This window comes from Cucurbitaria berberidis (genome assembly GCF_010015615.1).
Source record: "Cucurbitaria berberidis CBS 394.84 unplaced genomic scaffold K460scaffold_1, whole genome shotgun sequence".
NCBI classification, from domain to species: Eukaryota; Fungi; Ascomycota; class Dothideomycetes; order Pleosporales; family Cucurbitariaceae; genus Cucurbitaria; species Cucurbitaria berberidis.
Genome location: NW_024468935.1, coordinates 4,998,891 through 5,025,489, shown reverse-complemented (window position 1 = coordinate 5,025,489; position 26,599 = coordinate 4,998,891). Strand labels below are relative to the sequence as shown.

The 26,599-nt window shown below is 51.5% G+C and overlaps 10 protein-coding genes across 10 annotated transcripts; 2 read left to right on the top strand and 8 right to left on the bottom strand.

Moving 5' to 3' along the window:
* Positions 1-99: 99 nt before the first annotated feature.
* On the bottom strand, positions 100-859 carry K460DRAFT_351311 (uncharacterized protein; the record flags this gene model as incomplete). The annotated part of the gene is made up of 2 exons (XM_040931568.1): positions 100-278; positions 520-859. 2 exons carry the CDS (start codon positions 857-859, stop codon positions 100-102), a joined length of 519 nt encoding a protein of 172 aa, XP_040793945.1.
* Positions 860-2,977: 2,118 nt separating this feature from the next.
* Positions 2,978-4,312, bottom strand: K460DRAFT_271438 (uncharacterized protein; the record flags this gene model as incomplete). Its single annotated transcript, XM_040927725.1, has 1 exon — positions 2,978-4,312. The coding sequence occupies one exon, from the start codon at positions 4,310-4,312 to the stop codon at positions 2,978-2,980; it is 1,335 nt and encodes a 444-aa protein (XP_040793944.1).
* A 1,223-nt stretch (positions 4,313-5,535) lies between these two features.
* K460DRAFT_252760 (uncharacterized protein) lies at positions 5,536-6,122 on the bottom strand (the record flags this gene model as incomplete). Its single annotated transcript, XM_040927395.1, has 3 exons — positions 5,536-5,740; positions 5,797-5,982; positions 6,043-6,122. Coding segments are annotated over 3 exons (471 nt in total), but the record flags the coding sequence as incomplete, so codon positions are not given.
* A 968-nt stretch (positions 6,123-7,090) lies between these two features.
* Positions 7,091-9,013, bottom strand: K460DRAFT_351308 (amino acid transporter; the record flags this gene model as incomplete). The annotated part of the gene is made up of 4 exons (XM_040931567.1): positions 7,091-7,895; positions 7,997-8,389; positions 8,511-8,704; positions 8,828-9,013. The coding sequence occupies 4 exons, from the start codon at positions 9,011-9,013 to the stop codon at positions 7,091-7,093; spliced, it is 1,578 nt and encodes a 525-aa protein (XP_040793942.1).
* An 867-nt stretch (positions 9,014-9,880) lies between these two features.
* On the bottom strand, positions 9,881-11,326 carry K460DRAFT_362121 (uncharacterized protein). The gene is made up of 3 exons (XM_040932585.1): positions 10,896-11,326; positions 10,717-10,767; positions 9,881-10,652 (listed from the first exon to the last, which is right to left on the bottom strand). The coding sequence occupies exons 1-3, from the start codon at positions 11,011-11,013 to the stop codon at positions 10,090-10,092; spliced, it is 732 nt and encodes a 243-aa protein (XP_040793941.1). The 5' UTR covers positions 11,014-11,326; the 3' UTR covers positions 9,881-10,089.
* A 137-nt stretch (positions 11,327-11,463) lies between these two features.
* K460DRAFT_412946 (FAD/NAD(P)-binding domain-containing protein) lies at positions 11,464-13,801 on the bottom strand. Its single transcript, XM_040937571.1, has 5 exons — positions 13,368-13,801; positions 13,153-13,310; positions 13,068-13,098; positions 12,597-13,006; positions 11,464-12,534 (listed from the first exon to the last, which is right to left on the bottom strand). The coding sequence occupies exons 1-5, from the start codon at positions 13,402-13,404 to the stop codon at positions 11,590-11,592; spliced, it is 1,581 nt and encodes a 526-aa protein (XP_040793940.1). The 5' UTR covers positions 13,405-13,801; the 3' UTR covers positions 11,464-11,589.
* A 73-nt stretch (positions 13,802-13,874) lies between these two features.
* On the top strand, positions 13,875-19,635 carry K460DRAFT_303543 (uncharacterized protein). Its single transcript, XM_040929948.1, has 6 exons — positions 13,875-14,771; positions 14,880-16,620; positions 17,295-18,036; positions 18,097-18,339; positions 18,395-18,627; positions 18,684-19,635. The coding sequence occupies exons 1-6, from the start codon at positions 14,162-14,164 to the stop codon at positions 19,336-19,338; spliced, it is 4,224 nt and encodes a 1,407-aa protein (XP_040793939.1). The 5' UTR covers positions 13,875-14,161; the 3' UTR covers positions 19,339-19,635.
* A 133-nt stretch (positions 19,636-19,768) lies between these two features.
* Positions 19,769-20,878, bottom strand: K460DRAFT_351304 (uncharacterized protein; the record flags this gene model as incomplete). Its single annotated transcript, XM_040931566.1, has 1 exon — positions 19,769-20,878. The coding sequence occupies one exon, from the start codon at positions 20,876-20,878 to the stop codon at positions 19,769-19,771; it is 1,110 nt and encodes a 369-aa protein (XP_040793938.1).
* Positions 20,879-21,792: 914 nt separating this feature from the next.
* K460DRAFT_273817 (sulfate permease) lies at positions 21,793-24,274 on the bottom strand (the record flags this gene model as incomplete). The annotated part of the gene is made up of 3 exons (XM_040927911.1): positions 21,793-23,349; positions 23,400-24,121; positions 24,169-24,274. The coding sequence occupies 3 exons, from the start codon at positions 24,272-24,274 to the stop codon at positions 21,793-21,795; spliced, it is 2,385 nt and encodes a 794-aa protein (XP_040793937.1).
* Positions 24,224-25,133, top strand: K460DRAFT_33182 (uncharacterized protein). Its single transcript, XM_040930817.1, has one exon. The coding sequence runs from the start codon at positions 24,511-24,513 to the stop codon at positions 24,973-24,975; it is 465 nt and encodes a 154-aa protein (XP_040793936.1). The 5' UTR covers positions 24,224-24,510; the 3' UTR covers positions 24,976-25,133.
* Positions 25,134-26,599: the final 1,466 nt, after the last annotated feature.

Here is a 26,599-nt window from a genome sequence, read left to right as displayed (position 1 = left end):
ATGTAAGCACATGGATGTTGCAAATGTATTTGCAGGAACTCACGACTAACTCCCAATCCAGCGAATATCCCGAGTTCCCAGCTGCCCTCTACCTCCAAGCTACCGTGTCTCGGATATGACCGCTCCGATATAATAATGTGCTGAACATTCGGTTAGTGATTCGAGCCGTCTCCTTCCTTTAGTCACAGTCCCCACCTCTGACCGCGAATTGCTCTCCCCGCCACGCGCTGCTTCTTCCGTGGTGCTGGCATCCACTCTCTCCCTTTGCACTCGGGCAGCTAAATCCTCGCAGTATCCCACATTCAATGCTCCGATTATCTCTCGATCGCGATTACTGCTCTTTCTCCTAGGATATCACCCTCTTGACGTTGTTGTCCTACGTATTCCCCGAAAATCTACGTAATTTCCGCACTCAAATGGGGTCTGATAGCTCGCAAAAAGCTTCTTCTCGAAATCTCCCTTAGTCTGTCTAGTGCTCTGAAAACTCTCTCTTGATGACTGATCCCAGCCACTGCATACTCCGCCTCCTTTCCTTCCGCAATGGCTCGGCGTTTGTTTTCCACATGGCAATTGTAGCTTCTCGACACAGAGGTCCGCCATCTTGCTCGTCGGCGTCGTCGATCAGCGCGTAGTCATCATCGATGATCATCCTGTACTGCCGGTCGATCGTAGCCTCGTGGGTGGATGGCGTTTTCCAACGTGGCTCAGAGGATGCGCACTGGAGGTATGTCATAGGCGCGAACACGCGCGAGAAGGTTGCAAGAACGAGGGCGAAGAGCTGGTGGCGGGCGATGAAGGCATTACGGTACTGTTCGTCACGCTCGATGTTGGCATGTCGCGAGTAAGGTAGAGCTAACATGATGCTGCGGCACGTAGCGTCGAATATGCTCGGGAGGATCAAGGACCAGTTATAATAGTGGACTTTGTGTAGACGCGATGTCTCCAAAGGTGATGTGATGGATGGTTAAGTGGGCAGGATATTGGTAGTTTGCTGTAAAAAGTGGATGCTTTGACGGGAACACTAACTATTTAGAAGACTGGCATCCATTTATTTCATTGCAAGTTGCAAGCCCATGCCCAGCCATGCCGAGCCAACCGAGACTTGACGGGGTATTAGCGTGGCGTGACCCTCAGCAGCGAACACTGGGGTAAACTCTCGACACGTTGGACGGAAAGGCATCAGAACACCCAACAATCAACATGAAATAGAACATTATCACCCGACGCATACGAGCACGCGCTACGAGACGAAACGTATACACGTTGCGAGTGGCAATACGAATGGCGTGATTGCACCGCAATCGCCCGGTCGCGCCACCAGAATCTTCACAAAGCACCGAATCCACCCGGACTGTAATTCTCCGACAGGGGTCCAGACAGCGTTCTCGAAGAGGCGGTATACCATGTGTCCAGCTCGAGATTTCTCCTGTGCCTCATGCTAATGCGCACTTGGGCAAACGCGACGCGACTAGCTATGCACAAGTGCACTTTTTCTGCTCGCCACTTTCTCCACTCTCTCCACTAGAAGGAATACGAGCACACACAATCCGTTGACCGCTCCTGCCCCCCGTGGGCTGGGCGCAGGTACATAAACAGTAAATCCATTGCTCTTTCATTCAATTCATCATCATCATCAACTCACACAACTATCAATCAATCAGTCAATCAATTCAAGACAATTCCCACACGCACAGCAATCATTTCAAGATTGCTACCATCTCTCCACCGCAAAAAAACACTTTTCAACCCCACAACACCATGTCCGCTACTGTCAAAAACACGCCTATGACCGCGGCCGAGGAAGCCTTTGAGCTCGAAAAAGCCGCCATTACATCGTACGAGCAGGGCTGGGACCGCTGGGACGGACCCGTATGGCCAGTAGGTTATGTCCAGTGCAGAATGCGTAAGTAGCCCACCGGTTCTTGGTCCTCTTTTTCCTTCCCTAGAGTCTTGAACTGACAGGCATGTGCAGAAGCCGATGGTTATCGTAGCGTGCCTTCGACGCCCATGACCGAGGATGCACCCCAGCTTCTCGAAGACATTATGCCCAAACAAGCTTTGCCATAGAGGAACGGGGACGGGCCCTGGCTTGCTTGCTTACTCGTTTGGCGATACACATTACACTCTTCTCATCATGTCTGCGGAATCTTCTCCGTATATGACTCTGGCATGGTTGGGTAAATGGATACATAATTAATACGGCATCGGAACTTGGTATGTTGGTACATTGGAAACTGGCGTTTTGAAAAACTGGGCAATGGCTACTCAGGATGTAAATACTTGTGGCGGAAATGATAATAACGATTTCAAATGCAACATCGTCCATTCTGAATACTTGTGTTGTTGGTATATCGGAACAGCATCGTTCATACTGAATACTTGTGTTTTTGGGGTATATCAAATTGCACTTATTCTTGTGTCTATGCCGCCTGCTTTCATGCTTATATATGTGGTCGTAACATCGTAGTATGTCGGGGCTTCTTCGAATGTACAAGTTGCCACACCGCTCCAAATCGTATTGGGCAGAAATCCTGACTAAACAAGAACCTTGCATTCATCTATGACAAAAGCCGAGAAGAGTCGCGCACAGGCGAAATAACTCTACAGAAAACGCCATCCAGCGCTGTTGCCTCAGCGCATGCTATACTAGCACCTATCCCATAACGCCTATCATTACACGGCAGTCATGAGCTGCGATGAACCTGTTGAGATGTGGATGTCCCCGAGCAGAGAAGGAAAACCAATGTCGATGATAAGAGCCATAGAAGTGCACTCTGCAACTATCCATATCATTAAACCGGGAACATTATGGCTGTCCAGACTAGCCAGCCCGTATTTTCACTTCTCTGAACGCCATGTAAATGCTCATGCCGGCTGCGGATGCTGCAAGCCGGATGCGACACCAGGTCAAGTGGTGTCCAAGGTGTAGATGCCAGCATCTTGTCGGTGGGTCAAAACGGAGATGCTACTATGTACACTAACTCGCTTGCTTGAGCTTCAGATCCATGACATACTGCATCAAGCTGCAGTCGTCACACTTGACAAGGGCTTGGAGTGCCTTGACCCTCGTTCGCAACAGCTGGTTTTCATCCGCCAGACTCTTCTTCTCCTTCTCCTGCTGCTTGATGTAGGCAGTCGCAGAGGCTAGGATGACAGCCTTGCTAGGCTTCGAAGTGGTTGGTAGATCTTCAATGTCAGCGCCATCGCATGCTCGTGAATTTTGCTGGAGAGACGGAACTACGCGCCGAAGGGAGTCGAGTTGTGTGTTGAGCGATTCGCGGTATTTGCGTTCGACTTGATTATGGGGTAGTCGACGGCGAGACTTGGGCAGCTTCGGGTCTTCGTTGGCTAGAGGTGATTCCTTTGCGGGCGAGTCTTCTGATGTCTCACTCTTCATCCGCTGCCTGCTGTCGGTAGGAGATGTGGCGGTGGTGTTGTTGTTGCTTGGGAATTGGCGGCCTGAGAAGCCATTCGAGGATGCGTCGCTTTCCGATCGCTTCTTGGGTCGTGGTTGGATTTCTACAATGCCATCTTCGGCAATGACTTCTTGCGCCTCAGCGAGCAGGTTGTTGATGGTGGGTGTTGGCAGGGTGTCTTCATTGGCGAATAGAAATGGTGCACATCCGCCGCCGCAAGTCGATGGGTTGGGTGGTGAGCCTTCCTGGTCGTGATTAGGGCACAATGGAGAAGTCCAACAGGCGGAGAGAATGTCGGGCTTATTCCGGTTACGCTTTGCCGTGGTGCTAGTTGATGTTGAAGTCCTGTCCAGGCCCGGCCTCGACGAGCCCTTGGGTCGGTCTGAAAAGGTAAGGTCTTGGACGAAGCCATGGTCCATGGTGTTGGGGAACATGGATTCATAAGCGGGATTGGGGAAAGAGTTGGCACGTTGGAGGGCCTGCCTCTGAGCAGGCGACACTTGGGGCGACTGATTCAATCGACTAGACACGGATGCGGGGGTCTGAGATGCGGACTGGGCACCGAGGGCTGTAGTGGGCTCCGGGGAGGACTCTGTAGTGGAGTCGCCAGCGGCGACGTTGTTGTTGGCAAAAGGCTGGAGGACCTCCATGTCGCTCAGGAAGTAGTCGTTGGACAGGAACAGCGAGTCGTCAAAGTAGGGATCGACCGATGTAGCGTTGAGGAGAGTGTCCAAGGCGGAAAGGTCTTCAGGAGTCGAGCCTGCAGTATGGGTTGATATTGACTTTGGCATCTGAGAGGCGTGATGAGCTGTGTGTGGTGGTGGGATATCGGACCATTGGTCGTGCGGTATGTTCAGACTCTCAGGATTGAGGAATGCGTCCCAATTGAGAGCCATGGTGAGCGGCTGCGGGGTGGGATGTCGCACGAAAGAGCTCACGCGTTGATCAGGAGATGGAAATCCCACGGGGGCCAACTAACGTGCACTGGCCAGGCCCAAACCTGAGGCTAGGCGCTGAATGGAGGAGACGGCACGAGCTTGCGTCGAGGATATAAGCGCGGTAGGTTCCTTTGCTTTGGCTGATGAGTGTGAAGCACGCGGCTGTCTTTGTTCTCTTAGTGTGCAGTATAGTGGTGGTGGTGGTGGTGGTGGTGGTGAGGAGGAGGAGTAGTAGTAGTGAAGATGGAGTCGGTCGCTGGGGCCGGAGACTACGGCAGCTGGCGAGGATGATGAGTAAGGACACAATACAGCACAATGTAACAGAGCAGCTCTCGGCGGTGGTTCCAAGGGTTACAGGGTAGCTTCAAAGGCGATTTATTACACTGGTACTGTCACCGCGACTGGCCTCTTACGCTGGACAAGACTGGTTAGATGTGTGGAAAAGGCAGATTTGGGCGGTGCAGTGCGGTGAACGCCTAAAGGAAAGGGAAAAAAAAAAGTCTCTGTCCAGTCGCTTGAACGGCTATCTCGGTGCAGGGCAGAGGTGAAGCGCCGGCAGTCCCGGTGCCCCTTCACCCTTCACAACAGGCGGGGCGGGTCCAGACGAAGAGGAGGAGGGACATCACACCACCAGCAAACAGCGGTGGCGTGACTTTTTTGGTCTGGAGACCCGCCGTTTCCCTTTTCGAACTAGCCTAGTCCCCGTCCGGCAATGGTCCACTCGCGGCTCCACTCCACCACTACCCGAGGACCTGCCCAGGTGCCCAGGCCTATATGCGAATGGGCATCGTCAAGGGCCGTGTCGAAATCTAGCACTTGATACTGCCGAAATGCTGTTGTTCCGCTACACCTATCTGATGCGTGGCTATATGGCAATGTGCAAAGGCCATCATCACCTGCATCCTCCCGCTGGCGCCTCGCTAATAAGCTACGCTACGCTACCAAGTGTGACGCAAGACAACAAGGAAGAAGTAACAGTGCTCTGAACACACATAGATTGACCTGGCTCCCCACACTCGCCATGTCCCGCCATCAAGGCATTGATTGCTTTCTGGTGTCACAAGACCTGGGACCTTCTCGTGGCCACTGACTGCCTGCACTGCGGCTACTCCCGTACGTGCCAAGAGTCTACCGTCTCAACCCGACGCCCACTGGTGTCAGGATACACATTTCTTGCTTGCTCACACCATCAGGATTACGGGGATCGGAGTGGCTCTTTCACGCCCTCCTCTTCTGGCCCGGCCAGGGATAATCGGTCCATGGCACAACGGACAGTACTCGTTGTATCTCGTAAACCACTCGTCCAAGCAGGCTGCGTGGAAGGCGTGAGAGCACCGCAGTCCTCGAATTTGCGCATCCTCGGCGAATTCGTCGAGACATATCGCACTGTGGCCGTGTAAGCTCGTGTCTAGACTTGCCTCGCAAGACATGAAGATACTCACCACACTGGATCGGTTGTGTGCAACGACCCTGGATTCTTCTCCTTCTGCGCAGCGAGCCAGTCGTCGAAATGCTGCGTCTTGATGCTACTTTCGAGCTCATTTTGGCGCTTCTTCATTCGCTCTTCTCTCACGGCTGCGTCGTTGTGCCCAACTAATCTCGGTATAATGAAGCCTCTACGACGATTCCTGCTCGTTAGCTCAGACGTGCCCAATGACCATGCATCTCTCGTCCAGGCGGGAACTGACATGATGACCAGCGTGAGGAAAACAATGATCAAGACCGAAGGTACTATGACGGCTATGACGATAGTGCTACTTTTCGCGCTCGTCGAAGCTTCCGTTTCCGCATGCGTCGCCATAATGATACACCAAGAATCGTGGCGGTCCCTTTAATGACTACACTTTTCAGGAGACGTGCATGTGTCGGTGGTTCCAGTCGATTCGTATATACTCACCTACCTACGCACTCTTCGGGTTTCGAGCTTGACGAGTTAGGCGTCATGCATAGGGTAGGTATCGCAGTTATCGACCGAGCGCATGCAGTGTCCCGTCAAGTACGCCTTGTGTGGACCGAGAGTGTTTCCCCAAATCAGCCGCCGCAACCTGTCTTCATAGTCGAGCGCGCAAACAATAAGAGGGTGTTAAATGAGGGGAGCGGAGCACAAGATAGCCACGGCTCCTCATAAGGCTCATATACCACAGCTGCATTTCAATACAGCTAGCATAGCTTGGCTGAGTCTGCCTGCCATGGTTCCGTGACCCCTCATCAGAGAGCTCCATCGCAAGCCAAGAAAAAATCTTGCTGAGGTTCATTAGCCTTGTCCTTTCCAGGGTTTGTGCTTGTGACGCGGGGTCGAGCGCTACGGTACGACAACGCGCAGCGAATGGGGCGAACAGCCGGCTGCTTTGTGCCTCCCTGCGTGACCTACTCGACTGCGGAGACTGTCCAAGACTTCCCAGTGAAAATTGCGTGAGTTGGACACATTGGAAGACCGATACACGGCGGGAGCGGAGGGAGTGGAGACAACTAGGCGATCCGCACATTAGCGTTCGTTATGTGGGGTTTGTCATGTAGGCCTAGGGCTTGTCCTGCCTCCAACGACTCTACGGCCTTCACACCCACATTTCATTGAAGTCACATCACCAAGGGCACAGCAAATGAAACTCAAACGCCAGTATAGACAGAATTGAAATTACAAACGTTTCGTCTTGAGGCCTCGTTTCCACTCATGCCTCCCCAGAATCTCCAGTCTCCAGTCTCCAGTTTCCAGTCTCCGACTTCTCTTCAACTAAACTACAGCTTCTCTCCACGCACCAATGCCTTTTCCGCCTCTTCTCCTAGCCCCCTGGGGCCGACATAGCCTCTATTGCGAATCCAAAGATACCAACCACCTAGCAATATCGTGCACCCACCAACCATGGCAGAGCTGTAGTTCATAGTAGTGTAGTTGAACGGCAATGCCGTGGGAAAGCAGTAGATGGGGATCCACACAATCATGTACCCGCACGCAATGCTCGAAACAGTATAAAAGACTGGATCGGGCATGGTGAACGGGCCTTTCATCACGTGGCGCCTGCGGGAGAGGATGTTGGGTAGGATGAAGGCGAGGTAGCTGAAGCTGCTCATGACGATGAAGGATCCGACAAAGGCGGTGAATGCGGTAGCGCTCCCAATGTAAACAAGCCCGAGAATGGTATTGATGATCCCGCACACGAGGGTCGCGTTGAACGGATTTCCCCATTTTCGATCCACCTTTCCCACCCATGCCGAGAACGGCGTCGCATCGTCTCGTCCTAGTGTCCACAACATTCGCCCACTCGTAATGTAGCAGCCAACGTTGGTGCAGAATGTTGGCAGGAAAATGACGAGAAGGAGTCCAAGGGAGCCAGCATATGAATTCGTAGCTTGACGGTATAGCTCAGCCAAGGGGAAAGGCCATGGGTTGGAGAAGAGTGTCTCGAGATCGTTGACCGAGTAGAAGATTGTGATGAGATAGAGGAAGGCGAGTATAAAGCCAACAGTGTATTGGGCGAGAATGGCTTTGGGAATGTTGGTACGGGGGTTGGGGAGCTCTTCTGCAAGGTGGGAAACGCAGTCACTACCAATCGGTTAGCTTTTGCAGTCCAATCTGGTATCTAGAATGACCAGAATTCATGTCATGGGGAAGAGGGAAAGAAGAGCAAGGGGAGAAAGACATACGGAGTTCCCACGCCGAAAGCCCCATTCAACATGCCCGCGCAAAACACAAGCCCATCGCTTGTCCACCCCGCCTTATTCTGCCAATCCTTCCATACAAAACTACTACTCGCATACCCCTTCCCGGTCCTAGATGGCATAATCGCACATACCAAGATCGTCACAAAGCACCCTGCGACAATCAAGAACAGGCCGATGTTATTTACGGTCGGTAGGGCGCGATTAGCGAACAGGACGATGAGACAAGCGAGCCAAGTGATGATCAAGTAGACGATGAAGACGTGCCAGCGCTCGTAGGCGTAGCCTTCGTGGAAGAGGCCGTACATGCTAACGATCTGGTTGGCAAGGATGGAGGATATAGACGCAGTGCCAAAGATCCAGCCTAGAACGTTCCACCTATCGAGCATCAGCCTCATGTTCTCACTAGAAGAGTTTCCCGTCCGACTTATCCTTCCAACAACCGGGTGGAATGATTCTTGACTTTTTTTTGTGTATCGGGAAGAACGAGTAGACGTACCATCCAGCAAAGAAACCGATGACCCTTCCGTACTTCGCGCCGCCCGTCACACTAGCCCAGTGATACACGCCAGCCGCTGAGGGAATGGCAGAAGCCATTTCAGCAATGCAGGCTGCAATCATGAAGTAGAAGCATGATACGGCGATGAACTCATAGATGACTCCTGCCGGTCCGCCATTGTAGAGGGCGATGACCTGCCCTTGTTAGCGTCACCTTGAATGTCGGAGTTCAATCGCTTTTACAGGAGAGAACAAGCGGATGTCGACTTGGTGGTGGCGATCAATGAGGTAGTAAATAGGGAAGAATTGAGCACATACGATCGACCCTCCGAGCGCCGCCCACACATTTCCCGTCGTAATACCAACAGAACAAATAGACAACAGACTGAACTGACGCTCAAGCTCCTGCTGATGTCCCGAGGCGTTCAGCACCTCTCCCACACCCACTGTGTCGTCGGCCACATCCAATCGGGGCTTCTCCAACGAGGATTCCTCCTTACCCATACTGAAGTCGACAGTGTATGTAGCGCGCCAGTTATAAGGCTCTCGGGGGGGCTTTTAAGGTGTTTGGAGAGGACACAACAAATGCAAAATCAATTACACATGTCCTTAATACCCTCATCCTGCAACATGGACTGGCCTATCTCGGACGCATGCACCAACGTAAGGTCGTGTACTAAGCGACTCCAGCGATAGCAGCCGCTCCCACATGGTGCGCAGACTGGTGCAAGACACAGCAGGGTCCGCCCATGGTAGACGAGGAAATCAACCGCGGCGCTTTCCCCGCAAGGGCACCGTCGAGCGGGTGAGACGAGCTCTAGACAAATGATGTTTGGCGGGTCTGATAAGCCAAGTTGTTCGAGATAGCGATCCCAGTTACATGTGCAGGAACAGGCTGTCCTGGGGCCAATGGGCTGTAACGGCGGATGCGGCTAGATACGCGAATGTTCTGGTGGACTGGTGGATGATGCTTGGTTGGGCAAAGAACTGCCGTAAGCCTTAATGACGGAATCCCCCTCACCGTCCAAGTCTTGGTAGTAGAGGAGGAGCATTTAAAGACGTCTCTGCTCGAAGTGCAGTCCAAGAGGGTTAGAGGACTTGTTCGTGCCGTCCTGTCAGTACGGTGGATACCAGGGTCCACAATGCGTCTCTATAAAGTGGACGCGGCTTGCGAGCCGCTTCGCGCTATCCCCCACGTCTTGCCCTTCGAGAGCAAATGGCTGTCATTGGTCAAGCAATCTTTCAGCTTCGAATCTGGCCATACGGCCTGGAATGAGGTAGCGTCTTTCGTTGACGCTTGGTATTAGTATGAAGAGCCTAGGTTGCGCGTCAGATAGATTGTTGCTCTTTTGGTTCGGAGGTAGGCCTTGAATAAGTGTAGTGAAAACGCCATTGTTCGTTCTTATATATACTGTACTCCTTCAATGCTCCGTGCAGACTCCGAGCCCATGTCGCTGTTCCAGATCCCATCCGTTAATTCCCTGTACGAATTATGTCCTCGTCCAGCGTGAGCCAAACCCCATCTAATAACAACAATAACCCGCGCAAAGCCACGCGGTGCAAAGGACAGAATGCGGCGCCTAGGTGCTCCGCATCTCGGTATCATCGCTAGCCTCAACATCGCCAATCTTCCGCTTGGTTGACGATGGAGCGCCAGCCTCGTCGTCGGCGTCACCACCTTCAGTCCATTCCGTGACTTCCCACTCCACGTGTACGCCACTGTCTGAATGCCCACCGCGCTGCTGTTTGAAGCGCCCCAACCGCGTGTTCTGCACAATTTCTTCGAACCAAGGTGCGCCGCGCGCTTGCGGTTCAGAGGATGCAACGCTCCGCTGAGCCTGAGCATGTGCGCGAGAGGCGGGCCCTGTGACATTCACACTGACCTCGTCATCGCTACTCTCGCTACCCGGCAGGAAACCCAGCTCGCCCAGCATGGCCTGATCTTCATCTAGCAAGCTGCCGACAGTTAGGCAAATGTGCTCAGCTTCCTCGCGTGTCCGCTCGTTCCATGACGACAGCTGTGTACCGCAGTATCCGCAGAATTGGCGGCGGTGTATGTTCGCGGCGAAGGGTGAAACGAAACTGCGCTGGATGCTCGATCGAGTTTCGTCGGGGAACTGTGCAAACGTCGCTGAGGTATACCCTGAAGTTGAAAATATCGAGTCAGTACCTATCTCACATGCAGTTTGGGTTTGGATCTTACGCACAGAGTAGTGGCACGCGCAGCCAGAGCGTGAGTGGAGAAGCTGAGTGGTGGCCTGGTGTAGCAGTTAGCATTGCCTTCGTTTGGTGGGTTGCGTGTGTTGCTTCAGTACGAGTACGCAGTCATGACGTGACCTCTGAATGAGGACACACAAGCTTTGCAACCACTATTGGCAAGACTTACGCGAGGCAGCCGTGTTGTCGTATCTCAATTCAGCTTGCTGCGTTTGCTGTGACGGTATTTGGACGACGTAGCGGTTGCGACCGCAGGCGCAAGAGCCGTGAAGCGTCTGGGTCGCCATTGCGTTTGGCGTCGTGGTCGGTCTCTCGTGTCGACTTTCGGGTGTCTGGCGTCTGGTAGATACCTGGGTATTGTGTCGGCCTGACAGTGTTTGCTCCGGGTGATGTGAGGAAGAAAATGAAATTGGGATGCTCAAGTTGCGCCTTCCACCCTTCAATGCTGCCGTCCGTGTCCGTGCGTTGTCCGATTGGTCAACCTTCAGCCCTGTGAAAACTAGCTGAACTTCACCTTCCTATGGCCAAGTCAACGTTGATAGTTGTTCTTGGTTGGGCTGACTAAGTGTTTATCACCATATGTAAGGAATCCTGCCGTTGCTCGCTACTCTTATCCGAGTGAACAGGACAGCCGGGCCTAATGCATGGAGCATTCGACGAGCTTCTAGTCACTGCGGTGGCCTGACCTTACGTCAACCCGACGATAGTTGCTGCTTCCAAACATCCATCTGAAACTAATGCGATTATAGGAGACTTCTTGGTTCATGACCTTACTAAACATATTTCTATTGAGGGTTCAAGGCATATAACCTTGCTATACGCGCTTAGTGCTTTTCGGAATTTCTGCGACGCCTGGGGCACGTTCAAACCGTCTTCTCCTTCGCCCTCCTCCTGTTCGTAGCAAGAACCTCATTGACCCTTTCAATAGCCTCCTTCGCGCCTGTCCACGCTTTCCTCTTCCCCTCGAAGACTCGGTGGATATGTGGGCTCCAGAGACCGCCCATCAACAGGTTACAAAATGGTCTATCCTTAAGCCAAAACATCCAGCCCTTCAGTCCATACCCCAAATACTCGTTCACACCCGTCCCAGCCAAATCATCCATGGCCCTGATCCAAGGTCCCGCTTCAACGGTCCCAGGCGATATATTGTGGCCATCTTGTGCGTGGGACGCGAGCCATTCGTGATGTTTGTCTACCGCTATTTCCATTTGAGCCTTTGAAGGCAGCATCGAGTTCCCAGCCCATATTTGTGCAATGGCTTGTGAAGCCATATCGAAGATCTGGAAGCCGCCGAGCGCGAAATGCACATTCCCTAGGAACGCCAGGCTATCTGGTTTTTCAAGCGAAAAGACATTGTGGTATAATCGAAAGAGCGCTCTGTTGTTCGATCCGCTTGCTGTTGACCAAGATAAAGGCGGAGAACGGGAAGAAGGGTCGTACTGTGGGTCGAGGACGCTGAAGGAGGATTTGTACCCTGTACACCATATTATGGCGTCTACCTCCAACGTCCTCCCGTCTTCCAACTCGACTTGGCTTCCGCCGAGGACATGTTTTACGCCTGCGACAGATGTAATACTTCCATTTTCGAGGCAGGGTACGAGATCGTCAGATACGATGGGGAGCCTGCCTGCCGGCTCAAACCCCCATTCCGGGCGCAGTTTGAAACTCTTATCCTGTAGAGCTTTAACAAACTTGTCGAAGAATTTCTCGCCGAAACGAGGAAAGTACTTGGCAACAAGACACTGAAGAGTGAAGAGGCGCATGCTATGGGTGTGATCTATAGGTGCGCCGTTGAAACCGCGAGGGAGCTACAGTCATGTTACATTAGCCGGCCAATTTTAGTGACTTGAAGAAGATGGGAACGACGTACGATCCGCGCTCCATGCCGATGGGCAAGGTAAACTTTGTCTGCAATGCCAGCCAACTGGGTTGATGTATCTGCTGCGCTGTTGCCGAAACCCACGACCATGACTCTTCTGTTCCTGAATTCTGCCGGCTGTTTGAAGGCTTGAGAATGAATACTCGGTCCTCTAAACTTCTCTATGCCTTCAATTGTTGGAATGTTGGGAACACCAACCATGCCGCCAATAGCGATGACTACTTTATCGAAGTACTGTTTGGATTTCCCTTCTACGTCAAGTACCCATTTTTGATGCTCTTCGTTGAAGGTGATTTGATGAATGGGGGTGTTGAGTCGAATGCGCGGTTCTAGATTGAAGTGTTTAAGAAAGCTGACAAGATACTGATGAACTTGTGCTGCCGTCGGGTACGATGAAATACCTGGTGGAGAGATCAGTCTTGACTGCTATGCCCGGCCAAATCTGGAAGTGTGGGTTTTTACCTTCAGGATAAGGAAAGTCGGTAAAACATCCCTATTGCAAGTTAGTGACCAACCCGCAACGATCATTCGCGAACGAAGAGCATACCCTTTCTTTGGAGATATTCACAATCGTACTGTCCATCACAGACGTTTGGTCTTTGTTGGTATACTGCCAAAGCCCGCCAACATAGCTGTTGCGGTCAAAGGCGATAACATCGAAACCTTCTTCTGTCAGGTTCTTGAGTGCTACGAGGCCGGCAGGTCCTACTTTGATTAGTGTGTTGTTATTGCGAGACCCGATTAGTGACCAGTAGAACTCACCGAGGCCTACTACCGCTACCGTCGTTCGCTCTGTCATCACGCAGACCCTGGGAAACCGACGACGTGAGAGAACTCTATGCGGCAAACCTACTTATGTATGCGCTATTTCTTCGCGAATACGTTTCGTGTCCCTCGGGTCAGAATTGCACATGGCAATCTGATCGAGAGATAGCTTAGCAGCAGTTTAATGAGTGACTAGATGCCTGATGTTAGTTCGAGCCAAAATGCGTTGGTTGGGGGCTGAAGACCCATGACGGAAGTAGCAAGTCAAGCGGGCAGAGAAAAGACGTAATGAGACGACATGGATTAGCGGACAAGGGCACCCAAATGTAAGCTTATGCGATGTTGCTCAGTTGTCACTTAGTGCGTACAACATATACGTATAGAAAGAGTGTCTTTGAGCAATAGCTAAGGCTACCGATGCAAATGGGACACGTGGTTTGTAGGGTTCGTCCGGCTCCCCCACCACCAAGTACAACTGTACGTGCTGCTGCGACACCAAAGCAAAGCGAATACGAAAAATTCCGATTCGAAGTGCACAACTGCAGCTCTACTGTTCAGCTGTTGCTGCGCAAGGAAGACGCGCGGCTCAATCAGCGCTACGGGGCGTTCAGCTAACGGCCGCAAGGCAGCAGCAGGTAACGAGCTGCGCGTGGCAATCTATGTAAGAGTGGGGTAATGATTTAAGCTTTGGAGCCTGCATTTGGTTTTCTCTAGGCCATTATCACTGCAACCTTGACCTCGAATTACTGTCATCTAACCGTCGCAATCAACACTGGCTTTTCCTTCAAGCTATGCCAGGCCTCAACCCCCACCTCCCATCTCCACCTACCTCATCGCACGCCAACGTCCCTTATACCCCTCGCTCGTCATCAATTGCAGACGACTCTGATGTCGAATTCGATCCCACGCCCATCCATAGTCCTGGAGGTCCGCAATACGATGATCTACCACCATCCTATGATGAGGCGCAACACCAAGCCGTGACCGATGCGCGCAATGGCGTTGCAGCTCTAGATCCGAGTCAACTAGAAGCGCATCGTTTGACACTAAACGAAGGACCAAACGAGCCCGAGATATGGGAGTACCGTGTAAGAGGCGAACAAGTAGAGCCTGCGAGTGAACACGAACAGGCACCCGAGTATGAAGGTCACGTGAACAACCTAAACCCGACCGTGCCGATTCAGCATGTTGAAAGAAGCTCAGACATTCCCGTTGGGCGGGTTGGAAGCAGACACGCTTCCTCGACTAGTGTATCTGATTCTACTACAGCCCTACTCAACAGAGCATTGGATTTCATCCGTCATGAGCCGGACGCTGACGTGCAGTACGCGCCTCGCCTGACACGAGTTATTGCAATTCCTCAGAGAGGTCCACCTGTGCGAAGCCGCGGATATGAGAAACGTAGCAAAGACCGCGGGCAAGGGTCGATTATCGAGCAGCAGCCCCCAGGCTACACGGCCGTATCCAACGATGCACAGCATACCAGCAGCGACGACTCGAGTGATACAGTCCAGTTTCTCAGAGCATACGCCAAGGCACTGCACACCCACTCCATTCGACCAGCAGAGTTCACTGAGTTTCTGGACGGCCTCAATACTCTTTGCACAGCAACAAAAACAACCAACGATGACCTGCTTCGCGAGTCTTCACCAATAGAAGGATCCTCAGGACTTGTGTGTGAATACATCAGAGGAGCCAACGAAGCTTTTTTCGCACCGCGTGGTCTGAGGGTTTCACTTCAAACGCTCTCCAATCTTCTCGAGGCTTTGAATGTCCCCACTGAGCGCGGCCAGCGGGCTGGTGCCGTTGCAAGCGTTCTTGATAGATCTAGTACTCCCACTAGGAGAGCCCAGGCACTATATCCCTGGATTGAAGCCCTCGAGACCAACGTTCCTGAGCCAAGTACACATGCATTGGTGTTGCGTGAAAGTGGCGATCGAATAAGAAGTCAGATTCACTCCCAATCTAGCTCATCGAAAACTGCCACCAACAACAGCGCGTCAGACGAAGCACGAGGGCAGACATATCCTGAGCCACATGCAGACCCACCACATTCGATACCAGAGCCTGCGGAACACACAGATCAGCCCTTTTCTTCATGGGGACCCGGTCGTCGTGGTTTCGGAGGAAGAGGCTGTCGTCGCGGAGGGCCCTGGTCCCCATTCGGCGCACCCGGAAATGGTCCTTTTGGTGCTCCCGGTAACGGTCCGTTCGTTCGTTCTAACCGTGCTTCTTTGAGCTCACCAGGGTTCGGACTGGGTAGTCCGCCTCACTATGGGCGCGGCCATACTCACTCCCGCTCGAATGAACCCAGCTCATCCCAATATGCGAATGATTGGGCTGCATGGGGCGGGAACCTTGGAAGATTTGGCGAAGAGTTTGGTAAAAGGATGGGCGACTGGGGTGAGCAGTTTGGAAGGCGAGCCGAGGCATGGGGTCAAGACGTTGGAAGAAGGGCAGAAATTTGGGGCGAGGAAGTGTCCGCCAAAGCGAGCGGAAGTGGTACACAAAGTCAGACTGGTCCCGGACCGGCAGACGATCCGCCTCCCTCTTACCCAGAAGGATCGATGGGACAAGAGACGGGCGTTTTGCGTAGACCCAGCAAGGCCGACACCAGTAATACTGCGTCAATGCAAAACAAAAGCAAGAAGAAAGCCAATGAAATGGGTAACGACAATGACGATGACGCATCTTTGTTCTCATCCGACACTTCAGACTCAGACTCAGATTCAGATTCAGATGATGATGATGAAAACTACCCCGACACTGAAGCGGTGTTTCTCAAACGCATCCACTCCATAAATGAGCAGGCCGATCTCTCTGTCAATAAAGGCAAGAAGACCCCAGAAGAAGTCGCCACTGAGCGTGCCCTTGCTATCGAAAAAGCACAGGATGAGAAAACGAGCATGGATCTTAAGATTGAAGAGAAGCAGACTAAGCGCGCTATAAAACTTTCACTCAGGCGGAAGGGCCGCGAGCTCAAGAAGGCCCATCGCCAAAGGAAGCGCGAGATGAGGAAGAATTATGCAGGTAAGGGTAAGGGCAAAGCGAAGAAGACCAAGGAGTGGAGAGACGCGAAGAGGGAATATAGAGAGAAGAAGAGGGAGTTAAGGAAGGAGAAGTTGGCTGCTAGAAAAGAGTGGCGGGAGGCCAAGTATGACAGGAAGAAGATGACGAGAGAAGGAAGTGTTAGTGAAGACGACCTGAAGGATGCGAGGGACGGCATGGTGTGGGTGATTGTAGAAAACCTGTGAGCCTAAATTGAACGCAACGTTACGCCGCCCCTACAAGCTTCATAGTAGCAATAGATTATACAAAATGAATGTATCATTAAACGACCCAGGCCAGAGCCTCGACTAGTTGATATGAACGATTTTAGAAAGTATTTCCGACCTTTCTCGATAATGTACAACACCAATAGGCCAGATTGACGGTTGCAACAAACTGTACCGAAAGATATGAGCGAGCGTGGACAAAGGTGAGTGACATGATGTCAAGCAGTCATTTGAAGTGCAAGAAGCGATTTGGAAAGCTTAGGCTGTTTTATGGGCCAAAAGGATAAACTTGAATGGGGTTCGTGGATAACAACAGGCGCCTGCAACGACGACAAGAATATATGATTAATCCTAAAAGTATTTCTGTAATATCTCACTCTGTTCCCCATGTCCTGCCAAAACTTTCAATTTGTAAGGGTCCGCCACCTGACACATGACGTCGCCATGACTAGTCTCGCGGTGTGTGCGACACCAACGGACCACGCGCACAAAATAATAGGCCCCTACGTAGCTTCCTATACTCTCCAAACATTCCTACAAAAATCTTTCTTTAGACACTTCCTTGTTGCTTCCTACGCATTGGAAGCGTACCTATGAAACTAATTGACTAACTGCACACCACCTCGCCAACTAACCCGGATCCAGTTAGTACCATGGGTCTAGAAGATGAGTTCGTTCAGGTCGACGAAATGGAAATCGGACTTGATCGCTCGAAGATCAACTCCGAAGGGCAGATCCAGCTTCCAGAGTTGGGTAATAGCCAGCGCCATGATAACGGGCCTCGCCAAAATCCTAGTAAACATGTCGAGCTCGAACAGCCCGAGTCGCGCTCATCCACCCAGCAAATCAAGGTCTCGATCAAGCAGAAGAAACATGATGCCGGCATCAAGATCAGGAAAACTTTGCACTTGAGCAAGGCATCTGACGAGCTTGAGACATCGAGTTCCCCTGTTCTCGCAAATACGGCGGAGGAGACGTCTGATTCGCGCCTCAACAAGATATCGCCCATACCTGAGAAACACACAATGAAGGACCTGATGCACAACCCTGTTGATACAATCAAGTCAAAGGTCTCAAATCAGGGCAACCACGAAGTAGCGGCAAACATCGCGGCGAAAGAGATATCCCACGGACAAGAGGTGGACCTCCTCAATGCCTCTACCGCCGTTGAGCACGCAAGTACCGAGAACGAGAAGCTGCTCGCCACCCAGACCCTCGCTGAGCTCATGAAAGAACGGCAAAGCGCGTATGTTCGTTGGACTCTTGATCGACATGTGACGAAGATTAGGGTTCTGCCTCGTGACACCGTGGTACAGAAGCCCAAAAAAGCGTTTGAGAAGAAGAATATCCGTGGGGGTGTGTTCATGGACTGGCGCGCCTATGGGAAGCATGTAAGTGCTGCACTACACACATTCATTGTACGTTAAAGGTTTTCTACTAACGTGTTGAAGCTACTAGATTACTACGCTCATCGGTATGGAGGTCAGTATATTGGTTACGGCTCTGATCCCCCCACTCCTTCAAAAGAGACCATCATGCCCAACGTCGAGCGTTTGATTGTTGCGTCTTCACCATTCCAAGAACTTGCCATGACTACGCGCCGAATATACCGTTGGGACAACCCCTCAGAAACAATCAAGTATTTATTGATATACTTCACGTTGTGGTTCCTGAACCTTTTACTTCCTGGTATCGTACGTATCCCCAGCACATTCTTAACTTTGTGCGCGAAAACTAACGCAATGCTAGCTTTCTGCTATCATGTATTTTGTCATTGAACGACATGTCCACGGGAACTCACTAGATGACCTGCGCCAAGACATCCAACACAGAGAAGATGTACAGAAGACGGCACTTTCCATCACAGAACTCATCGAGAAAGAGGGTGACGAGGAATGGACAGACAAGCTGCTCGAAGGTGTCGGCCCATGGGCGATGGTTCAGTTGGCTGATGCAGCGAACCTTCTCGAAAGTGTGCGCAAGTACGTATTCCCCCTACTTTGGGCCAAATTCCCAACAACTCTAACGTAATACATAGCTTCTACGAGTGGCGCAAGCCTACTAGGACGAAGGCTGTGCTTGGAGTACTTGGCGTCACTATCGTCGTCACCGCCGTGATTCCCATCTGGTTGCTCGTAAAATCTGCAACCTTAGGCATAGGCATTGCTTTTTTCGGCCTCTTCCCGATCGCCGTAAATTTCCCCGAATACCGACTCCTAGTGTCACCTTCAAAGCGATTCTTATGGAACATCCCAACTCATGCCGAATGGGCCATTCAATATATCCAAGCCGAAGGAACCCGCGTCGAGACGAGCGCCAAACCATCCCCGTCCGCCCTACCCATCAAGACAGATAGCTCATCTGCACAAGCTCAAGACTACGGTTTCTACAAAGGTCACCACGACAAATCTTCGGGCCATCTAGTCATGAGTACTTCCTCCGTTCGATTCGTATCCGGACACCCACACACAGTGCAATTTACCCTTCCTTACGACCAGATCAACAATATCGAGAAGGTAGACCGAATTGTGGCGAAGAATATGCCCGAGAAAATGAGGAGGGATTCAGGGAAGGACTTGAAGCTAGTTGATAAAGCGGGGATGGAGTGGGTACTTAAAGACGTCGATCAAAGAGATGAGGCTTTCTCGCAGATCGTTGGCTTCAGTAAGTCGACCTGGCAGGTTGTTTGGTAGGAAATCTCGTTTCACGATGTCAAAGTATTCGGAACTGGTGCAGATATGACACTTTTACGTTGAGGCTGGCTAAAATAGGTATCCCTAGCAATTTAGTCTCATACCAAGCTTTGCTAGCACAGGTTAACTACTCATATCTGGAGATGATTTGGAAATGGACACAAAGGTGATCTGGTATCTACTGCTCTTATATCATGGATGCTACTATAGCCGGAGCAGTGCGCAACTAACGAGGGAAACCTCGCAAGGAGGCTACTGTATATACCTACTGCCTACGCATCTTAGTTCTATCGAGCGCGAAAAGCTTTCTCAATGATGGCCCACCTCATACTTCTATATGCTCTTCATCATTTCATACTCATTTTGAGTTGTGTCTTCTCAATGGCGACTTCAAAACCGAGCACTTCCTCGGCCAACACCACCAAGACCGTCATACTCGCATCGACGCTTCCCTCAACTTCTCTACATCCCAATGCGGCGCAACATTCCTAATCCACCACAGCACCACCCACCCCCCAACAACCATCTTCAGCCTCTTAGCCAAGTCCTTCTCCATCTCCTCTTCTTCAATCTCTTCCCGCACGCTTCTCTCCATGATATTGACTGGAGTCTTGAAAAAGCTCGTGTTCGCTTTCTCACTGAAGGCTTTTGAGGCCCAAACGCCAGGAGTGTAGGTTGGTGTGCTGCGGTTGAATTCAGGGCGCCGACGATGATGTTCTGCGGAGGTGTGGTCGCCGTGCGGCAGCACGGTAGTCTTTTTGGAGAGCCTGGTGAAAGGAGATGGGTTGCTGTTGCTGAGTGTTTCGGAGGATACCACAGCCAAATCTGTTATGCGAACTCGTTTTTGGGGTGAAGAAGCAGTGGGCGAGGTGCTGGCGTGTCGCTTGAGGATGGGTTTTGGCCGTCCTTCCGACTGTGGGGCTCGATTGGGTGGCGGTACAACCGATTTAGGGAGTGATGCTTGTTGTTGAAAAGACTGCTGTCGTGTTTGTGATGCTTGTTGTGCATCAACTGCCACATCGGCCTTTGATACTGCTACCAGGTCTTCCTTTGACAACTCCCTCTTCAGCACTGCCTTCAACAATTCCATCATCAGCCTAGCAACCTCATGATCTTCCTCTGTCGGCTCCTCCTCTGCGGCTCCTTCGACATATACCACACCGGGCATTCTGCCTAATACTACCTTCTCGTTTCCCCACGTATCTAGCGCATTCTGGATCCCTCCAAGGTCTTCTGGCGGCACTTCTTTCTTCGTGACCATCTCTTCGAAGTCCAGGATCGTATTCGTTAGAGCAATCTTTGCGTCTCGCCATGCTTTTCTGAGCTTCTTATGCCCCTTCCCAATCTCTCTAGATTTGAAAGTGCCGCCACGGTCGGCCAATTGCCGCTGAACATCCTTGATAGTGCGGACATACTCCCTGATGATACAATTGGGACAGACTTGCGGCTTGGGAAGCTTGAGCACGAGGGAGTCAGGTATGGCGTGAGTGCATTGCCCTACTTCGGCGACATGCTGTTGAGGGCCTTGCAGGTGAGACATGTCTGGTGGAGTTGTTTAGTGGAGATGTTTAGGAGAGTCGGAAGTTGAAAAATAGTCCCCGGTGTGAAGAAAACTTTCACAGTCTTCGACTCGCTTGTGGCTTGTGTAATTGCATTTAACCATGGTTTGCTTAGGTTAACGAGCAGAAGTTACGTTTCACGGCTAGGTGAAAGAGGTCTGTTAATGCAGTTCCTGACGTCACCGCGTGTACTTACAACCAATTGTGTTACCAGATGCCCTCGTTCAGGCAAGCATTTCGAGCTCACTCTGACATTACGTCGGTTCGGGAATCGCGGGGGCGTGGTCCGGGGTCGCACTAACCCGGATTGAGTATAAGAGGTGAAGAGGAATCTACAGTTGCTCTAAGCTGTGTCGATAAACAGTACCGTTCATTGTCGCAACATCGCTTCTACAATTTGCATAGAGCTCTTGGCGACCATCTCAGGTGAAGAAGTGGCAGATATCTTTAATTTTTGCATATTGGAGTACAATATAACTCTTTCAGATGGGTTTCACTGAAGCCTGAAACGTACCCAAGATGTAAAAAGCCTTGACAAAGAACGACAGCGCAGTGTACCCGGGTGTTGGTTTGTTGAACGGATTACTGATCTATGTTTGCTTGAACAGGACGAAGTACATTGCTATGCAATGAGGGGATCTTCGGGATTGATCGCTAGATGTTCTTAACTCATAATCGACAATCTAGAAGGTGTGGTGTGTGATGTGCCAAGAGTCAATGCATTTGACGATGGGTTTGTCTAGCTCTCGTCTGATCAGCCTCACAATCCATCTCAAGCATAGCAGTGATTTGAGAGCCATTAATCAATTAACGAAATAACTATGGCGCGCGCTATCCATATCATATAGTAAAACAACAAACACTCGGGTATTACAGGTCATCTCAGTTTCCGCAATTAATCTTGCTTCGTCGTCACCTCCGCTTCTCCAACCTCACGCGAGCTACCTGAGCTAACATGTGAAAGCTTATTTACTCCGGCAATAGCACTCTCGACGGCTGCTGGAACATCGATATGGAAGAAAGGCCTATTCTGTCCATGAATCGTAGTAACCTTGCCAGACGGCAAGCCCTTATGGCCGTCAGTGGTGTGAATCTCATCCTGAGCCTCTGGGTCGTGGAGCTTGTGGGTTGCGGAATCGAGGGGCGCGTAGCTGTAAACAGGGTTCCAGTGCGCACGCGATGCAAAACGCTCACGGTCGATGTAACCGAAGCCAGCGGCCGTCAGAGCACGCTTTGTCCAGCGGCTGTTAATGGATGCAAAGTGCCATTCTACACTCTCAGGTGCAGCGTGGCGGTCCAGTTGCGCACGAACGTCAATAAGACCTTGAATGGACGTGACGTCGACGTTGTTGACAGCGCTGAAGTCTAGTATGATAGCGCGAAGGATGGGCCGGTTATCGTCAGTGTCGATCTGCTGTCCACGGCGAGGCCCGGGATCATTCCATGGACGATCACCGAGTCTGGCATAATGGTCGAGTTTTGTAGGACGAGAAATGGTATGTGCATGATGGACAAGCTCGTCCATGTAGCCCTGCTGATTGAGGTACGTGAAGCCTTCCGTAAAGCGGTATATAAGGATACCAGGATATGGAGACTCAATGTCAACGAGCGGATTTGAGCCGTCTTTGCGGCTGATTGGGATGAATGCTTCGCGAACGGAGGACTCGGAACCGGGAGCGTAGTGGCCATCCTCTTTGTGAGCAATCGTATCGGGCGTTGCGCGGTAGATCTTGACCTTCCCAAGGAGAGCACCATGAGTGAAGAGCTGGCGCCAGAGCAAAAGGGCAAAAGATGCGGCAATGGTAACATAGATGCCGTTCTCGATGTTCGTAAATATCGTCACGAACACACCAGCAAAGAAAATCACAACCTCAAGCGGGCTGGTTTCCCAGAACTGGAAGACAACGTTAGGAGGAGTAATCAGATCTCCGACGGCGTGTATAATGATGGCCGCAAGACTGGCGGAAGGAATGTAGAAGAAGACCGCCGTTAGAGCATATAAGGCCAGGAGGACAATGATCGCGGTAAAAATACCTGCGAGTGGAGTGCGGACACCTGCTTTCGACTTGATAGCAGTACGTGAAAATGATCCAGTAGCAGGGTAGGCACCCAAGAATGGCCCAATAACGTTGGTGAACCCGACCGCGACGAGTTCCTGCGATGGGTTGATGACGTAGTTGTTGATGCGGCCGAACGACTTCGAGATCGCGATGTGCTCGAGAATCAGGACAATAATAGTGACGGGAATATCAGGCGCGATAGCGGATAGAAGCTCGGTGTTCATGGTGGGGGCGCCAGCGTGCTGGAAGCCTCGAGGAACTCTGCCCAAGATCTTGAATTTTGCCTTTTTGAGGTCATTCTTCGCATTATGGAGCCCTTTGACATTCTTGTTCGCGAGCCAACTAATCAAGATGTATAGCAGGATGACGAAAGCCATGCGCAGGGTGCTGATCTAGAACAGAGGGTCAGTCTGTAGTCATCGATTTAGGGCTAGTAACTTACAAAGAACCAAAGCTTCTTCTTAGATGGTTGCTTCTTCGTCATCCAGCTGCAAAAGATGCGAATAGCATAAAGCAAGAATAAAGCAGTCAATCCCATAGCCGCGTCCAGCTTCGCTTTTGGGAGACGCTGGAGGGTGTGAATGATGACCAAGTAAGTTGGTCCGCGAGTGTTGACACCGGAGATGCCCAAAAGAGCCGGAACCTGGCCGGCACCAATGCTGATAGCGGCACCAGTCATGAATGAGGTGATGGCAACAAGGGGAATAAGTTCCACGATCCGGCCAAGTCGCGTAAGACCAATGAACAGTAGAACAGCGCCAGCAATGACGGAAAGGGCTCTGGCGATATCCGTGGCTTGAAGGTGAGGCTTCGTATCCTGGACCTTGATGACGATGTTCCCGACAATGGTACTCATGACAGCCACGGTACCGATTGTGATATCTTTGGATGTAGCAAAAGCCCAGTACAAGATGAATCCGACAAAGCTGGTATAGAGCCCGTACTCAGGCGGTAATTTCGCCAACAGAGCGTATGCCATACCCTGGGGGATTACAACGAAGCCCACGGTTACGCCTGCAACAACGTCGCCGAAAAGCCATGTCAAGTTGTAATGGAAGATCCAGTTCCAGAAAGGGAACAGACTCCTCAGGTAGCGCTGCGCAGCACTCTTGGAAGGTTTGAACTGGGAAAACCATTCCCTTGCGGTCGGCTCACGCTCGACATCTGTACTTGATTAGGCATGTCTAGTGAATTGAGCACGAGTATCTCACATGTCTCGACAGAAGAGATGGAGGCCGCGCCAGAGACTTCAGGTTCCTTGCGGTAGTCAAGGTTGATACCAAGGATCTTGGCCGCACCACGCCCAGCTGCTGCCATGTTGGCGAAGGTGATGTGTTCTTGGACTTTGGTGGTTGGATGCTTGTTTGTGACAAGAAGTCAGGAACAAGAAAGCACGTCGACAAGTGCCACGATGCTTGCCCAGATGATAGGCACACGACAGGACAAATGATATCGATAGTGAACCAACCCGGGGTGCTGTATCTTGAACCTGGGTTGAGACGAGGGTATGTACAACTTATCAAGTCAAATGGGAAAATGGCCCCCGTGGAGATATGGCGACAGATCCTTCAATTGTATGTCAACAGCAGGCGCTGCAGGGTTCCAGATCGAGGTCGGAGAGACAGCCGCATACGCTATGGCTCGGTGCAATCCCAAGAATCCGGCGCTCATCAACACGGCACGCTCTGCTTGGCGTGGGCAAACTGTGCAAGCAAAGGATTCCGTTCAATCACATCACAGAGTCGACATTGCTGAAATGCGCCCGAGCATGGCGTGCTGGTATTGGCATTCGGAAGACAAGAAGTTTGGCAGGCTGGGCTGAGAGAAGCACTGAGCTTGTGGGGCTGGGCTGGGAGGAGCAGAGAGAAATGGCGTTTGGGGGCGCCGGCAGATTACGTGGGAGGTTCGAGGTAGGGCCGGCTCCGTTTGCATTTGTAGCACATTGTGCTTCGTCCTTTCTGATACCGCGCATCAAAGACGGAGCCCTGCCTGGCAAACTGCACTTTTTGTTACTTTGATTTTGAGCAAAATGCGCTGGGGGTTGATACGCGTTGAAATGGCAAAGGGGAGCACGGCACTACCGATACGTATCCACACTGCTCGCTGTCAGCCAGTACAAGAGGGCGAAGTGGAGTCTGGTGCGAAGTTGGTTGCGCAATTGTGCCATGCAATTGCGAAATCAAGCTCGCTCGGTTGGCATCCTTGGCACCCAATGTTGGCATGCTTAGCTCACACCCGCACCTGAGCCTACATGGGCTCTTCCGCCTAGATGCCGTCAATCGCGGTTCTGTTTGGAGGAAACCGCTTACAATTGCCGCCTATTGATACGCATTCTTCAGCTTATTAGTCTCAATTTCCGATCTGGATCGTAACTGCCAGAGTGCAGCTTGACCCTTGCGTGACGACTATCATCTCCGGTACCCCGTATCAGGTTCAAAGCATCCACATCTTGCATGCTCTTATAGTCCGTCCGTGAAGGCCTTCGCCGTTGAGATTGGGCTGATCCCCATATTACGCTGCATTTCTTTTCGCCGGAGAACGAGACAGCGGGTGGCAGTCTCATGCTCGCTTGAGTCTGTTGTCGTATGACCAACGTGTACCCCCAATACAAGGGGTTATCTTGAGGGCTGCAAGAAACCTTCGGGACATCGGCGAGCTTTCGGATCTTCACTATCACCTTGCAGCTCGTCTGTTCCAAAGTAGCGGAAACTTGTCTACCCTAAGCCTCTTAGAGTAGATCGCATCAGAGCGACGCGCCGGCTGCTGCAATATGGTGCGCCTCCGGATAGACTAGACTTAGCAAGCACGGTGCACCCTTGTAGATGGCTCTCTGGAATGGAGGCTATTGGTTCGAAATGACTATTGTCAGTTCTAAATGGCCTTTGTGCATGCAGTCTGGATCGAGCGAGTAAAGGGCCTTCTTGCATGCAGTCTTATTGAGCAAGTCAAGCTGTGCTTCTACCGTCTGGCTAGCCCTACATCTTCCAAAGGAGATATCAACCGGGTAAACAGATCATGTTCTAGACAGATGCATGCTTGGGAGTGCCGGCATTGCGGTACATGGATCCATGGATCTCACAACCAAGGCTTGAGGCTGGGTACCGGTACACCTCGTCACACGATCGGCCCTGGGGCAAAAGAAATTCTTGAGTAAACGCTACGTGTAGATCTGATGTGTGTTGATATCATCATTCTGGAATGACGCTATGAGTGAAGCAGATCAATACGTACTGCATTGGATATTCGATGTTGCAAACGAAGATCGATAACGCGTGATTGCAGGTTTCGATCGAGAGTCAGTGAACAGTCGCAAACAAAGGCGCCTCAACTCGTTAGCGGCTGGAGAACCTCTTGTCCCACCTCAGAGAAGAGGTGACGTCGTAAAAAAAATAGAGATGCTGAAAAAGTGAACAGGTGAGGCAAGCTCCGATTCCCCACAGGCATCACCAGCAAACAACTCACTCGCTTTCATGGCCTGTGTGTCACGTGGCTATTCACTTTACATTGATCCTCAGGGATTCGGTGCCTTGGGGACTAGCAATGAAGCTTCCTCAGAACCGCACAGCACCTAGATTGAATGCTTTATAGTATCAAATCTCTCCAACCTTCGCCTACAATTGCACATCAACTTGGAAGCAATCA

Coding starts and splice junctions, on each gene's coding strand:
- K460DRAFT_362121 (XM_040932585.1), bottom strand. CDS start 11,013: ATGGCGACCCAGACGCTTCACGGCTCTTGCGCCTGCGGTCGCAACCGC. Junction 10,768..10,895: donor CGACAACACGGCTGCCTCGC/GTAAGTCTTGCC, acceptor CTGCTACACCAG/GCCACCACTCAGCTTCTCCA. Junction 10,653..10,716: donor GCTGCGCGTGCCACTACTCT/GTGCGTAAGATC, acceptor TTTCAACTTCAG/GGTATACCTCAGCGACGTTT.
- K460DRAFT_412946 (XM_040937571.1), bottom strand. CDS start 13,404: ATGACAGAGCGAACGACGGTAGCGGTAGTAGGCCTCG. Junction 13,311..13,367: donor GGTAGCGGTAGTAGGCCTCG/GTGAGTTCTACT, acceptor TAATCAAAGTAG/GACCTGCCGGCCTCGTAGCA. Junction 13,099..13,152: donor TGAATATCTCCAAAGAAAGG/GTATGCTCTTCG, acceptor AACTTGCAATAG/GGATGTTTTACCGACTTTCC.
- K460DRAFT_303543 (XM_040929948.1), top strand. CDS start 14,162: ATGCCAGGCCTCAACCCCCACCTCCCATCTCCACCTACCTCATCGCAC. Junction 14,772..14,879: donor AAGCCGCGGATATGAGAAAC/GTAGCAAAGACC, acceptor CGAGTGATACAG/TCCAGTTTCTCAGAGCATAC. Junction 18,340..18,394: donor ACCTTTTACTTCCTGGTATC/GTACGTATCCCC, acceptor ACGCAATGCTAG/CTTTCTGCTATCATGTATTT.
- K460DRAFT_33182 (XM_040930817.1), top strand. CDS start 24,511: ATGGCGACAGATCCTTCAATTGTATGTCAACAGCAGGCGCTGCAGGGT.